This window comes from Talpa europaea (assembly GCF_964194135.1).
Source record: "Talpa europaea genome assembly, chromosome: 2".
Classification (NCBI taxonomy): Eukaryota; Metazoa; Chordata; class Mammalia; order Eulipotyphla; family Talpidae; genus Talpa; species Talpa europaea.
Genome location: NC_140068.1, coordinates 144,073,117 through 144,085,912, shown reverse-complemented (window position 1 = coordinate 144,085,912; position 12,796 = coordinate 144,073,117). Strand labels below are relative to the sequence as shown.

Here is a 12,796-nt window from a genome sequence, read left to right as displayed (position 1 = left end):
TTTATTGTATACATCCAAAACTGAAAACTCAAACAGTATGTAATCACCTCAGATTTCAAGGAAATGCTCCCAATTCTTTTGAAAAATTTTATTCACCATTCACACTAAAACATCTTAGAATAAATATCCTTTATGCTACTATAGCATTGCAATTTCCCCCTTCAGTCAATCCTAACCCCTCATGTAAACCTACTTCACAATTAACTCAGTGAATCCCTCTCTGTCATTGGGAGTAAGGTAAATCATCTGACTCCAAAGAACTGTGGAACTCAATTAATTGATAAAGTATTGTGGTCCTCATGTAAGTAAGTAATAAGGTATGCACTATTTTCTCAGTAGACACGAATATTGGAAGGAAATCGCCACTTTACATCAAATAGAACCTGTAGTTTTTGTGAAAGGTCAGTGCTTACCAAGTCAGTCCTCAAAATTTGAACACACTTAGGCCTCCAAGTCACAAACTTGCTGAATTCTAAAAGCTTGATTGTGATTGTCATGTTGGACAATTATTGGATATAATGCCATGTTAGGCACTTACAATATTTTTAAAAAGTCCTTATTGTGATTGTTAAATTAATCTTTAAAAAAGTTATTAAGTAGGGTCTCCCTGCTGGTGCAGGGGTCAAAACACAGCACTATCAAGCTACCAGCAGCCACTGCAGCACAAATTCAATCCCCCCCTCACACCCCCCATAGCCAAGGAGCTAACCCACATGGCTCAGCAGACATCTCCTGTCTTGCCCGCTGCTCCCCTCAGCAGTGTATTTCAGTCAGTCTGCTTGTTCTGCTCCCCACTCTGTCTCCGGTGAATCCTTTCACCACCACCCCTCAACCCCACACCTCTGGCCCACACGCCAGTTCTTATATGTATAAATAAATAAATCTTTTTTCAAAAGTTATTAAATAAATAAATGAAATATACTGCTGTATTTTATTAGACCATGAAACTCATTTCAAAATTTAAAAAGTGAAATGAAAGTCTGATTATAAATAAGTCATGGAAAAGAGAGGTATTTCTGCACAGAAAGGATTAAACACACACCACAGTGAGCTTCTCAGGAGAGTACACAAAAGTCTTTTTACTTGTGCTCTACCTAAAACAGCAGCAATGCTACTCTAGGACCTTTAGTTTTAGGACATTAATATGTTATAGAACAATTAAAGTCATAGCTCCATGAGAAAAGACACTCAGAGTTTCCTTTTGGGAAGCCAGGAATCCAAAACTCTCCCTTTTCTGTCAACAAAGGAGGGGCTCCTTCTGCTCAATGCAGGCTGGAAGTATGGTCAGGGAGTGGAGTTTGGGGAGGAGGGTTTCTGTGTTGGGGAGCAAGATTCTGCAGGGGTGGGGGTGGGGTGAAGAAAGATCAAAAAAAGGGTGGGAAGAGCACAAGGGACCACGGTGATAGTTCACGGGTGAATGGGTGCTGGGAATTTCACAGGGACTATAACCAAGATGGAAATGCATACATAGTACAAAAATGAAAAATGATGTACAAAATATAAAACACGTTTTAAAAAAAAGACTGAAAAAGTGAGGAAAGTAAATACCTGCTTGTCTAGACTAGGAGGAACGGTAGGGGAGGGTAAAGGTTGGGGGGGCTCAAGGGAGCACGTGGGGGGGGTCTTGGGTGGATGAAAGGAAATACTAAAAGAACATGGACAAGCAGTTTCTCACCACCTCTCCCCAGCTCCCCAAATTTCTTCTCCTTCTTTTCTTTCTATCCTCTTTGGAAGGATTTGTGGCGAAAGACTGAAAAGAAATGAAAAGCTACAGTGGGGTCTGTGCAGTTAAAAGGAAAGGAGAAAGGGAGGGAACAACGAGGAAGAAATTAAGTGGAAGAGATGCAGTATTCACACGGGCGCAAGGGGAAGCAGAATCCCCTGATCTTGTCCCTGTGGCCGGACATAGACCCACAGTACAGAAGAAACAATTGCTGCTGCCCTCAATGGAAGAACTTTAGTAAATTAAGCTGAGTCCTTCTGAACTTTGCAAATTGTAAAAAAAAAAAAAAAAAAATTATAATTTAACAATTGTAAAAAAAAAAATTTCAAAAAATGTATTGTCATTTTGCCAGGTACAATGTCTTCACCAAAGCACTGGAGTCCGGAATAAACATATGTTCACATTTTTTAATAATTTGCACATCTCAATTTCTATCACAGAAACGCAGGTTCAGTCAGCAATTTTAAGCAAGGCAGGCTACTTCAAATAATTATGCATCCTTCAAACACAATTATACCCAGAACTAATTCACTAATCATTCCTCTTTGACTACATGCTACAGATATTAACTACTGGACATTCTTTAGCTGTAATACAAGCCCAACCTGAGAAAGCATACCTTTTTCTTTTTTTTTTTTTTAAAGATTTATTTTTATTTATTTATACAAGCACTGGGTACAGTCAGAAGCGCAGGAGGGTGAGAGAATTCACCAGAGCCAGAGCGGAGAGCAGAGCAGGCAGAAGGACCGAAGTACACTGCTGAGGGGAGCAGCAGGCGGCAGGAGAGGTCTGCGCGCCATGTGGCACCCCGCTCCGGTGGCCAGGGAGCAGCCGGGGATCGAACCAGCGCTGCAGAGGCTGCAGGTAGCTTCGCAACCCAGCGCTCAACTGCTGTGCCACCGGGGAGGCCCTGCATACCTTTTTCTACTTTAAGCTATGTATGTTATCACTCTCTCAAATAATCAATTTGGCACACCTTGAAAATCAAAATACAAGAATATGAACTATTTCAAACAATGTCTGGGATTGGTACCTCTTTCCACAAATTATTTTAATAATAAATTTAACTCACATTCTTTAAATTCTGCGCCATTAGAATTGTTTCTTATGTTTTTTTCCTAGAGGGACCTATTTGGTCCTGCTGAGCATAAACCATACATGAGAAGAAATGGTGCAAGCTGTGGAGATTTCTGTGCTGTGCACTACAAATAAAAAACTATTCTGCCGGCCATTTCTTCATAGATTTATGGGGGTCAAAAGAGAAAGAGCAGAAGTTAGAGCTGGTGACCAAGTGCTATCTGGGTTTAACGACCAACTTCTCTGTTTCACTGGGATATTTAAGCGGGTTGTTTTGACTTGGTTTTTCATCTATTTTTTTAATGCCCAAAGTAAGGTGCATGTCCTACAGAATATCTGAAAATGGCACTCGGGTTTCAGAAGCTTTGTGGCAGCCAGTGTTATGACCATTTCGCAAGGCTCCATTGCAATCTTCTCACAAGCTTCTGCTGACTCTGCTCAAGTGAACTTTAAAGCAGTTGAAATGGACACGTTTTCCTCTTGTCACAGAAAGGCCAAGAGGCTCCTTGGAAAACCCTAGGCACAGGCAGAGCACCTGGTTATTTCAGACACAAGGCTGTCAGTGAAGACAGAGGATGAAGATTTGGTAAAGATTTGTGTCACAGTACTCATAATCGCTTTCCCTGTGACAGGGGAAAAAATCCTCTGGATTTCAACTTAAGAATGTAGTTAGAAAATAGGAAAAAGGGCCTTCCCAGTGGCGCAGCGGTTGAGCGCTGGGTTGCGAAGCTGCCCGCAGACTCTGCAGTGCCGGTTCGATCCCCGGCTGCTCCCCAGCCACAGGAGGAGGGTCCCACATGGCGTGCAGACCTCTCCTGCTGCTCCCCTCAGCAGTGTACTTCGGTCCTTATGCCTGCTCTGCTCCCCGCTCTGGCTCTGGTGAATTCTCTCACCCTCCCGCGCTTCTGACTGTACCCAGTGCTTGAATAAATAAATAAATAAATAAATAAGTCTTTAAAAAAAGAAAGAAAGAAAATAGGAAAAGAAGATCATGTGGTATCTAATCCTACATGTCTTAGGAGAACCACTCAGTTTCTTTGCTTCTGATAATAATATGTGTGCTAAATTTCTCAGACATACTGTAAGAAACACAAAAATGGTTCTGTTATTTAAACCTTCAAAATATTGTGTGCATTACCTCTGTATTTACAGCTTCCATTGGTCTTTTCTTGATTTCTCCTATATCCAAGTAACTGGGGGGGAAAAATAAAGATTCCATTTTTAGCTTTTGAGTCAATTTATAAATTTATTTCAAATAATTACTAAAAAGTAAAGCAAGCCATAGGAAATACCTAAGCCTAAAGCAAAAATCAGCAGCCACTAATTAAAAGCAATCATAGTAGTACAAACTATTTTCAGCATCACCACCCAGAAGCAAACCATGTCTACTCTAAACTTCTATTTTGGGAACAACCCACACCACCCCTTCCTCCCCACCCACCCCACCCTCACCCCCACCCCCACACCGCCTTATGGCTTAGCTACTTGCTATCTATACAGCACTTCTAATTCTTATATCAAGTTTGCTAAAAATAGAGGCTTATAGTACAAACTGCTTAACAGTTCCATTAATCACAGATTCAGGTCAAAGAAAGTGCTGGTAGTATGCACTAAAGTAACAATTCTGAAAGGCTGGGAAATCTTTTTCCCTGTGACAGTACTTTAGTGATACAGAAACACTTAGCCATATGAGACAGTTTAGCTACTGGTTTAGCTAAGAGACAGGTGAGTGGACTAGTTAACCTCTGGAGACCTCTATTACTCCATTACTATTTGCTACAAATATATTAACTAGTGGTCATTCTTTAACCCTACCATAAGCACAACTTGAAAACTATCTCTTTATCAACTTCAAGCTTTAAGACCATCACTGTAATCAAATCCCATTACCTTCATACACAGAAGATGCTGAATAAATGCTGTAATATTAAAAGTATGTATAAGCTAGCATTTAACCTATAACCATAGACAGGCAAATCTACTGACTGATTTTCTACTTCAACAATCATAATTGCTGAGTTGCCAAAAAAATTATGTTAGAAGTAATTTTGGCTATTGAAGTATTTTTTATTGCTATCTGATTTTTTATACAAGACTTTAATAGATACTTGTGGGAATTATCATGTATTTCCCTTTCATAAACAGTATTTTACATAGTATAAATATTCCTTCTGTTCAACAATAAAATGATTCTTGCAACCCTAATGATTTCTGACATATTATCAAAGTATCCTAATTGTCATGTTCAGATAGGTGTTTTCTGCTCCACAAGGAATGGAGTCAACTTCCCAAAAAGCACACAGACAATTTGGGGGGAAATACCACCCTCTAGAATTCTCTATATAAAATAAAGATTTAATAGCTATCTGAAGCTTATAGTTTCAAAAATGTAAGAATAAAATTTAAGTGAAAAAGATTCAAGTAGGAAATTGATCACTTTTATTCGAAAATTAATTTTTCCACCATTGCTATCTTTCCCAACATCATTTAGAGTCGAAATGACACAAATTTCCCTCATTAACTTTTGAGCTTCCTTTTGTTGTTTCTTTTATTGCTTCATTTGTATAATAGTATAACTGCCAGGTTTCAAATATATTCATCATATAGGTCTTCTTGGATTCTATCATTATAACCATATATAGTGCTAGGTTAACACAAATAAATAAACTATTCATCTATCGGCATGGAAAATTAACCATAGACATTTTTATAACAAACTCAGTTGTGTGTGTGTGTATGAACTAAAAGCAAAATTAACCATGCAAGTTTTTTACATGCATAAAGAGTGCTCTGAAGTGCACTTTCTACTTGGTTTGGAACTGTTCCTCTTTTTACCTTTTCAGTTGGTAGTTCCAAATAAAAGAGATTATGAGTCTACAATTTTGAGCTAGTCATAGATTCTCAAGCAAATTCCCATTCCCATGAAATTGTTTCATATAGAAACTATTTAATAAAAAATGAGGTGTATGATGGAAGGAACTGAGCCTAAGGATGATTTGCATTTATCCACCATAGAGGATTTGCTTTTTAAAAAACCCTGTTAGGCAGGGATGGTTATGTGACTTTTCTTTATTAGGTAACTGTGTCAAGGGGCCTTTCCAAGGACATAGAGCTACTAAGCAGGTCCATCTCAACCGTCCTGATTTTCAGCTTTAAGTTCTAAATTTCTTGAAAGCACACAGTTTTGTTTGGTTCATTTTCTAGAAAGTTAGACAAAGCCTAATAGAAGCAATTTCATAGATCCAAATATATCCCTCATCCTCACATAAAAAGAATGTCTGGCTTAACAAAGGACAGAACAGCTCATAGGAAGGTTCAGCTCATGATATGAGACAACTTTAGTGACATTTGGGAAAATATTTTAAGAGTTAAAGTCAGAACACACAAGCAGAGATTTTATAGTAAAGATATCCTTCTACTAGCCTGAGGTCTAGCCTGATTTTAATTAAAATATATTAAATGCTATGCAATACTGAGTTATTCAACAACCAGTAGTTCCCCTCTGAAATATCTACTCAAGAGAAATGAAGCCTTGAACTACAATTGTTCATAGCAGCAATATTCATAATAGCCAAGAGTGCAACACTCCAATCCATTAAGTAACAAATGGATCTATAAAATGTGCCATATCTATACCATGGAATATTATTCAACGATAAAAAAAATGAAGGACTGATGCATGCTACATGGAAAAGCCTTGAAAACATTGTGTTGAATGAAAGAAGCCAGAAACACAGAAGGTCAGATATTGTCTGATTACATTGACCTGAAGTAGCAGAATGGATATGTCCATAAAAACAGGGTAGATTAATGATTATCAGAGGAGAGGGGAAGTTGGAAGGCTGTTTCTTTTTGGAGTAATGTTCTAAAATGTTCTAAAATTAGTTTGCAGTGATGGTGCACAACTCTATGAGACACTAAAAGCCACCGAAATGGGTGGAGTTTATGTATATGAAATATATCTCAAGCTATCAAAATTATACATGGCATACTAAATTCAATAAATTTATAATAGCCACCTGCTAGTCTAATAGCAGAACTAATTTCTTTCCACTCTGAACTCCCATGTCACCTTATTTTTTTTAAAGATTTATTTATTTATGCATATAAGAGCTGGGGTACAGACCAGAAGTGTGGGGGGTGAGAGGATTCACCAGAGAGAGTGGGGAACAGAACCAGCAGACTGACTGAAATACACTGCTGAGGGGAGCAGCAGGCGAGACAGGAGAGGTCTGCTGCACCATGTGGGTAGCTCCCTGACTGACCGGGATGGAACTCATGATGCAGAGGCTGCGGATAGCTTCACAGTGCTGTTCTTAACCTCTTGAGCCACCAGGGAGTCCTGTCATTTTATTTTTCTAATTACACCTATTCTTTTGTACTTTGCATAAAAATTATTGCGTTGCATGTAGTCTCTCTCCTGTAAGACTGTAAACTCCTAAAGGCAAAGAGTCATGGTTTGTTCATTTTAGTTCCTTTCAAAGACCTAAATAGTTTGCTAATTCATTGAACACCTACAATGAGTGTGAGCTTCCTGCCAGGAACCGGGAATAAACATCAACCAATGATGCCCTCAAAGATCAAGCCATCAGATACTTGCAGACAGGCGGGTAGAAAAATACAGTCAGCCAATAAATTCGCCCAAGCGTTATGCCAATAGCATAAATATGCAGGAGGTCGGAGAAGGGTCACAACCAGGCATGATCAGGTCTACTTGAAATCAAAGAAAGAATTTATCCAGCAGGGAGAAATGCAGAGCGCAATTTTCTCCTCTGGAGATTACAGAGCATAGTATCCCACACTTCAAGGTGATTTTAGGAAATCTTTCTTTAAATTACAAAGATGGCAGCAACATGGATGGCACTGGAAGGGATCATGCTCAGCGAAATAAGCCAGAAAGAAAAAGAAAAATACCGGATGGTCTCACTCATAGCAGGAATCTAGAAAACTTAAATAAGGGACCAGGAAAAAGAATAACTATAAGAAAGTAAAAATCAAAATCAACAAACTATGAACCAGAGACACTCTATGGGGGGTGGGGGCGGGGAGGGGAGGGATTGGGGTCAAAATAAGGGGGTTGCAATTGTATGGGGAATATAAAAAATATATATATTAAAAAAATAAAATAAATTACAAAAATGGGTTCCAAGAGAAGTGGGAGGAGAGAGAGAAAAAGCCCAAAGAGATAAAGCAGAGTAGAAAACGCACACATGTTGATTTGCTCACTGAATACTTTTTAGGGGTAAGATCCGTGTTCCTCATACACCAATTTTAATGAAGCCTGTTTGAAGTTTAACAGCCTCACAAGGAGATTGCGCCTCTGGCCACACTTTCAACGGGGAACCCCAACTGCAGGGGTACCCTCTGCAAGGAGGAGGGAGCCCTCCTAGGCGCATCCTCTCAGCCCATTGAGATGTGTGTGCCGGGGAGCTGGGGGGGTGCCTTTCTTTCCTCCTGCCGGCCTCACACCTTCGCGCACCCCTAAATAGTGGGCAAAGGGACAGCCCGACTCACTTGAGTTTCTTGAAGGCTTCCTGGCCGCCTGCCACGTAGTTACCCCCACTCTGGATCTGGTCTAGCTTCCGGATGCGATGCCCGGTGCGCGGGGTGTAGATGTTCCTCACGGCCCCAAAGGGTGCCTGGACGCCGCCGGTCACCTCCTTCAGGAAGACGTCGAAGCTGGACACCTTCTTCTCGTGGATGACGACGCGGCGCCCCGCGAAGAAGGGGTCTCCGTTGCGGTACACCAGCACGCTCTTCACCACGGGCTGAGACAGGTGGCTGGACTTGGCGCTGGTGCCGCTCATCTTCCCCGCGGGACGCCGCCGGGGCGCGCTGCTGGCGGGGAGGGACCTCGGCTGCCCGGGCCGCCTCCCGGCTCACTCGGCGCGGGGTCGCCTCCTGAAACCGGCAAGAAACAGACCAGCCCGCAGGTGAGAGCCAAGCCGCGGCCGCGCGCCAGGCGTGCATGCAGCGCAGACCCCGCAGGCTGCAGGGCTCCCCCGGCTCGTTCAGGTAGTTCACCCAGGGCTGCACAGCCAATCAGCGCCGGCTGGGCGCGCACCGCACCTGTTTCACACGCTCCCCGCAGGGTCCAGGTGTAACCACCCCCCAAGGCGAGCGCAGCGGGCTTTAAAGAGGCAGGCCGGGGCCTCCCTGGTGGCGCAGGGGTTAAGACGCAACCTATGGAGCTAACCGCAGCCTCTGCAGCACGAGTTCGATCCCCGGGCAGGGAGCTACCCACATGGCACAGCAGACCTCTCCTGTCTCGCCCGCTGCTCCCCTCAGCAGTGCATTTCAGTCAGGCTGCCTGTTCTGCTCCCTGCTCTGTCTCTGGTGGATCCTCTCACTCCCTGCACCTCTGGCCTGTACCCCAGCTCTTGTATGCATAAATAAATATTTTTTAAAAATAAAATAAAATAAAGAGGCAGGCCCGGGGAGCGCAGGAACGAGTGGTGGAAACATCACACACACACACACACACACACACACACACACACAGCGCGCACAAACTATAAATATGACGAAACTGGATTTCTAACGCACTTGTGTTACCCTCTCCAACCGGCTCCTCTTTTCTCTCCGTGTGCCCTCACCTTTCAATCTCCACCTTGCAAGCCCAAGTTAGAGCACTTAAGAGTCTGGCTGCAATGATCCAGGTTTGTTTGTTTTTCCGGCAAAATAAATGCCTGCGGTGCACTGAGACAGACAAGACTCGAGCATTGGGACCCCCTGGAGCCCGCCCGGCTGCGAAGCCTGGGGGTCGTCGTTTGACTCCCTCCTGCAACGGTGCGCAACCAAGGAAGGCCCCGGGCAGCGGGGGGCACTGGGTGGGATCCTCGGGGAGGCACCCACCCCGGGTACCTACCAACACTGGGGGGGCGCCGGGGGTGCTGGCCAGGAGGGGCGGGGGCGGGGCGGGGCGCCCAGCGTCGCACCCGCTGCTCCTCCCGCTGCCGTTGCCTCTGCGGGCCTCTCTCACCCCGGGGGGAACGGAGTTGTTAGGTCCCGCCGTTTCCGTAGCAACTGCAGCCACGCGCGCGGGGAGCCGAGTCCGTGCTCCAGGTCTAGAGCGCGCCTGGTCCCCGGGGCATTGCAACGACAGAAATGAGGGGCTGGAGGACCGATGGAGAAGGCAGGGTGGCATGATCCTGAGGTCGTTCTATAAACAGACGCCTACGTGGACCAGGCCATGCTAGAAGCTGGGGATGCAGCAGTGAATAAAATCACCCACAGTATTTTGAGTATCTACCACATGGCAGCTTTATGCCAAGAAAAGAGTTTTTTTCCACTGTCCCAAAAAGGCTAATTGGGAAATGGCCATCCCTGCCTTAGAGCCCGTATTCTTGCTGTGTGTAGATTTAGATCAGTGTATGGGGGAGAGGAGCTTTGAAAATATTAAGAACTCCTGTGAGAGGTACTTTGTCCAATACAATCTGGGAAACATTGTGGCACCAGGAAAATTCTCTTTAAAAAGTTGAAATCGGGGCCTCCTTGGTGACGCAGGGGTTAAAGACAGTGCTATCAAGCTCTCCACAACCACTGCAGCAAGAGTTCCATCCCCCACATAGCACAGCAGACCTCTCCTGTCTCACCCGCTGCTCCCCTCAGCAGTGCATTTCAGTCAGTCTGCCTGTACTGCTCCCCACTCTCTTTGGTGAATCCTCTGGCTTACGCCCCAGTTCTTGTATGCATGAATAAATAAATATTTTAAAAATGATAATAATAATAAAAGAAATCTTAAAAATAAAATAAATAACAAGTTGAAATCTTCCAGCTTATGTCTAACAGTGTTCCCCTGATTTCTCCTAAGACCTTACCACTGTATCCTTTTCAAAATTCATTACCAGGTGTTCCTAATTCATCCTATATGAATAAAAATAATGTTACTATTAACTACCATTAACTGAATACTTACCATTGGTGGGCACGTTACATAAATTATTTAATGTTCGTAATAAAATTCAGAGGTAAGTATCTTTCTTTCCCCTGATGAGGAAACTGAGGTGTGGAGAAAGTAAAGAAACTAACCTCTGGTCACATAAAAAATGCAAACCCAGTTTTCTATGATTCAAGACCACCGTGTCCCAGCAATCTGAAAGGTGATGTGGGACATCACAATCTGGGGCGTTTTATTGAAGTCATTTAATATAGCAATGACTTGAAAGCTAACAGATTTTGAAAAGAGAACAAAAATGAGCAAAAAACAAAATAAGGAAAATTTATGAGTTGGTTGTGAAAGATACACAGGTTGAGAGAATGACTGGGGAAAATACCTGTGCAAATGCACTACCAAGTAGGTGAATAAAGCCAAATACTTATTTTGAGGGATGGTAGGCAGTAAATTAAGCAATCCCCCAAAGCTCCTTACCATCTATGCCAACCCAGTGCAAAATAATAGTGAGTGGCCCATTCTTCAAAAATTAAGGAACTCAAGATGGCGAAAGCAGAACATTAAATCAAACATGGAGAAGTTCTAAGTGTATGACACTGATGCCATCTCATGAAGCTGCCCCACATCTTTATTCTGAAACCCCTACAACAGCATCTGCAGCCCAGATTTGTCTCCTGAGCCCAGACTCGTTCATCCAGGCTCCTCTTGGACAGTGATGTAGTGATAAATGTTTAACTACTAGATCTCAGGGCAGGGAAGGTCTTGATGCCTAACATTTGCCAGTGTTTGTAGTTTAAGTATTGCAAACATGGCCTATTTCCAGCTACCAGTCTGACACCACTGAAGGCAAGTGATTCACAGTAGCATAGCATTATATGGTATTTCTATCATACAGATACAGTAGACATCTAACTTCATAGGTAATAGTAAAATGTCAGTAGTAATATGTTTTGAGTATTTATTATCTTAGTTTTTGTGTAATTTGTTTTATTTATAATAACATCATGTTTAAAATGGCTGAGAATTTAACAATTGACTTTTGTAAGCCAGTCCACGTTGACTTTCAGCACATTGTTCCTATGAGCCAGTCCCTTGCACTATGAGAAGGCAGTCCAGACACAAATGGTACACATGATCTCATGTTTTCCTCAAAATCTTCTCTTGTCCTATGTTCCCTGCCTCCATAAATGGGCATGCTTGCAACACCCATTTGTTTAAAGTTGAAACATATTCATTTCTTTTCCTCAAAACACAGATCTGCATAGAGTATACGCATCTTTGTTTCTTTTGCTTGCAGAATCCGAACATTGAGCAAAAGGAGAAGTACTTAAGAATCAGAAAGGTTAAATGATCCCTGGTGGTGAAAAGCTGAGGTAGAATGTGAAGCCATTTCAGATAAATGCTGGGGAATATTTGAGAGCACACACAGAATGAGAGAAGTTTTGTTTTTAAGCTTCTTCCTAAATTGGTAGAAGACACTGAGAGTGAGAGATATTGCAAAAGAGGATATTAGAAATGTTTTATTATGCATTAAAACTACTGTAAAGATATTTGACATTTCCTCAAGTACCTGAGTTAGTTTCTGAAATCCTTCCAATTGCATTTTTCTGCCAAAATAATAATTATTTTAATGTAACACTATACTGAAGCCAGACTACATTGCATCTTGCAATTAAAGGGCTCTTTGGTCAATCATCAAGTTCTTTCAGTTCTACCTCTCAAATATTTAATGAACCAATTCACTTATTGCCAAATCTATTTCTACTTTCTGAATTCAGGGGACCATCATTCCCCAAAAGGCCACCCTGTATCCAGTTTTGCTTCCCCATTATCCTGTCCGTTCTGTACAGAACACTCAGCCAGAAAGATTGTTGAAAAATACAAAGCTGTTCAGCTACTTTCCAGTTTAAAACTCTTCTGATATGACCCACTTTTCTTAAGATAAAATCCAACATCATCAACACTGATTACAAAACTCTGGATATGGTATCCTTATTGCTGTAATTTCCATCTCTTCTCACATGACTCTCCCTATGACTTTCCCGAAGACTTAGCCTTTCATTTCCTTGCATATACCTTTGAATATTCTTTGTGGCCTCTTA

At 42.3% G+C, this 12,796-nt stretch overlaps 1 protein-coding gene across 1 annotated transcript in view; it reads right to left on the bottom strand.

Annotated features, from left to right (window-relative positions):
* Window positions 1-8,607, bottom strand: part of DCDC2 (doublecortin domain containing 2) — a gene marked incomplete at both ends in the record, with an annotated part of 167,226 nt that extends 158,619 nt beyond the window's left edge. Inside the window, 2 exons of the mRNA XM_084259528.1 lie at window positions 3,939-3,993; window positions 8,315-8,607. Coding sequence (XP_084115654.1) covers window positions 3,939-3,993; window positions 8,315-8,607 — 348 coding nt within the window. The remainder of the gene's footprint in view (window positions 1-3,938; window positions 3,994-8,314) is intronic.
* Window positions 8,608-12,796: the final 4,189 nt, after the last annotated feature.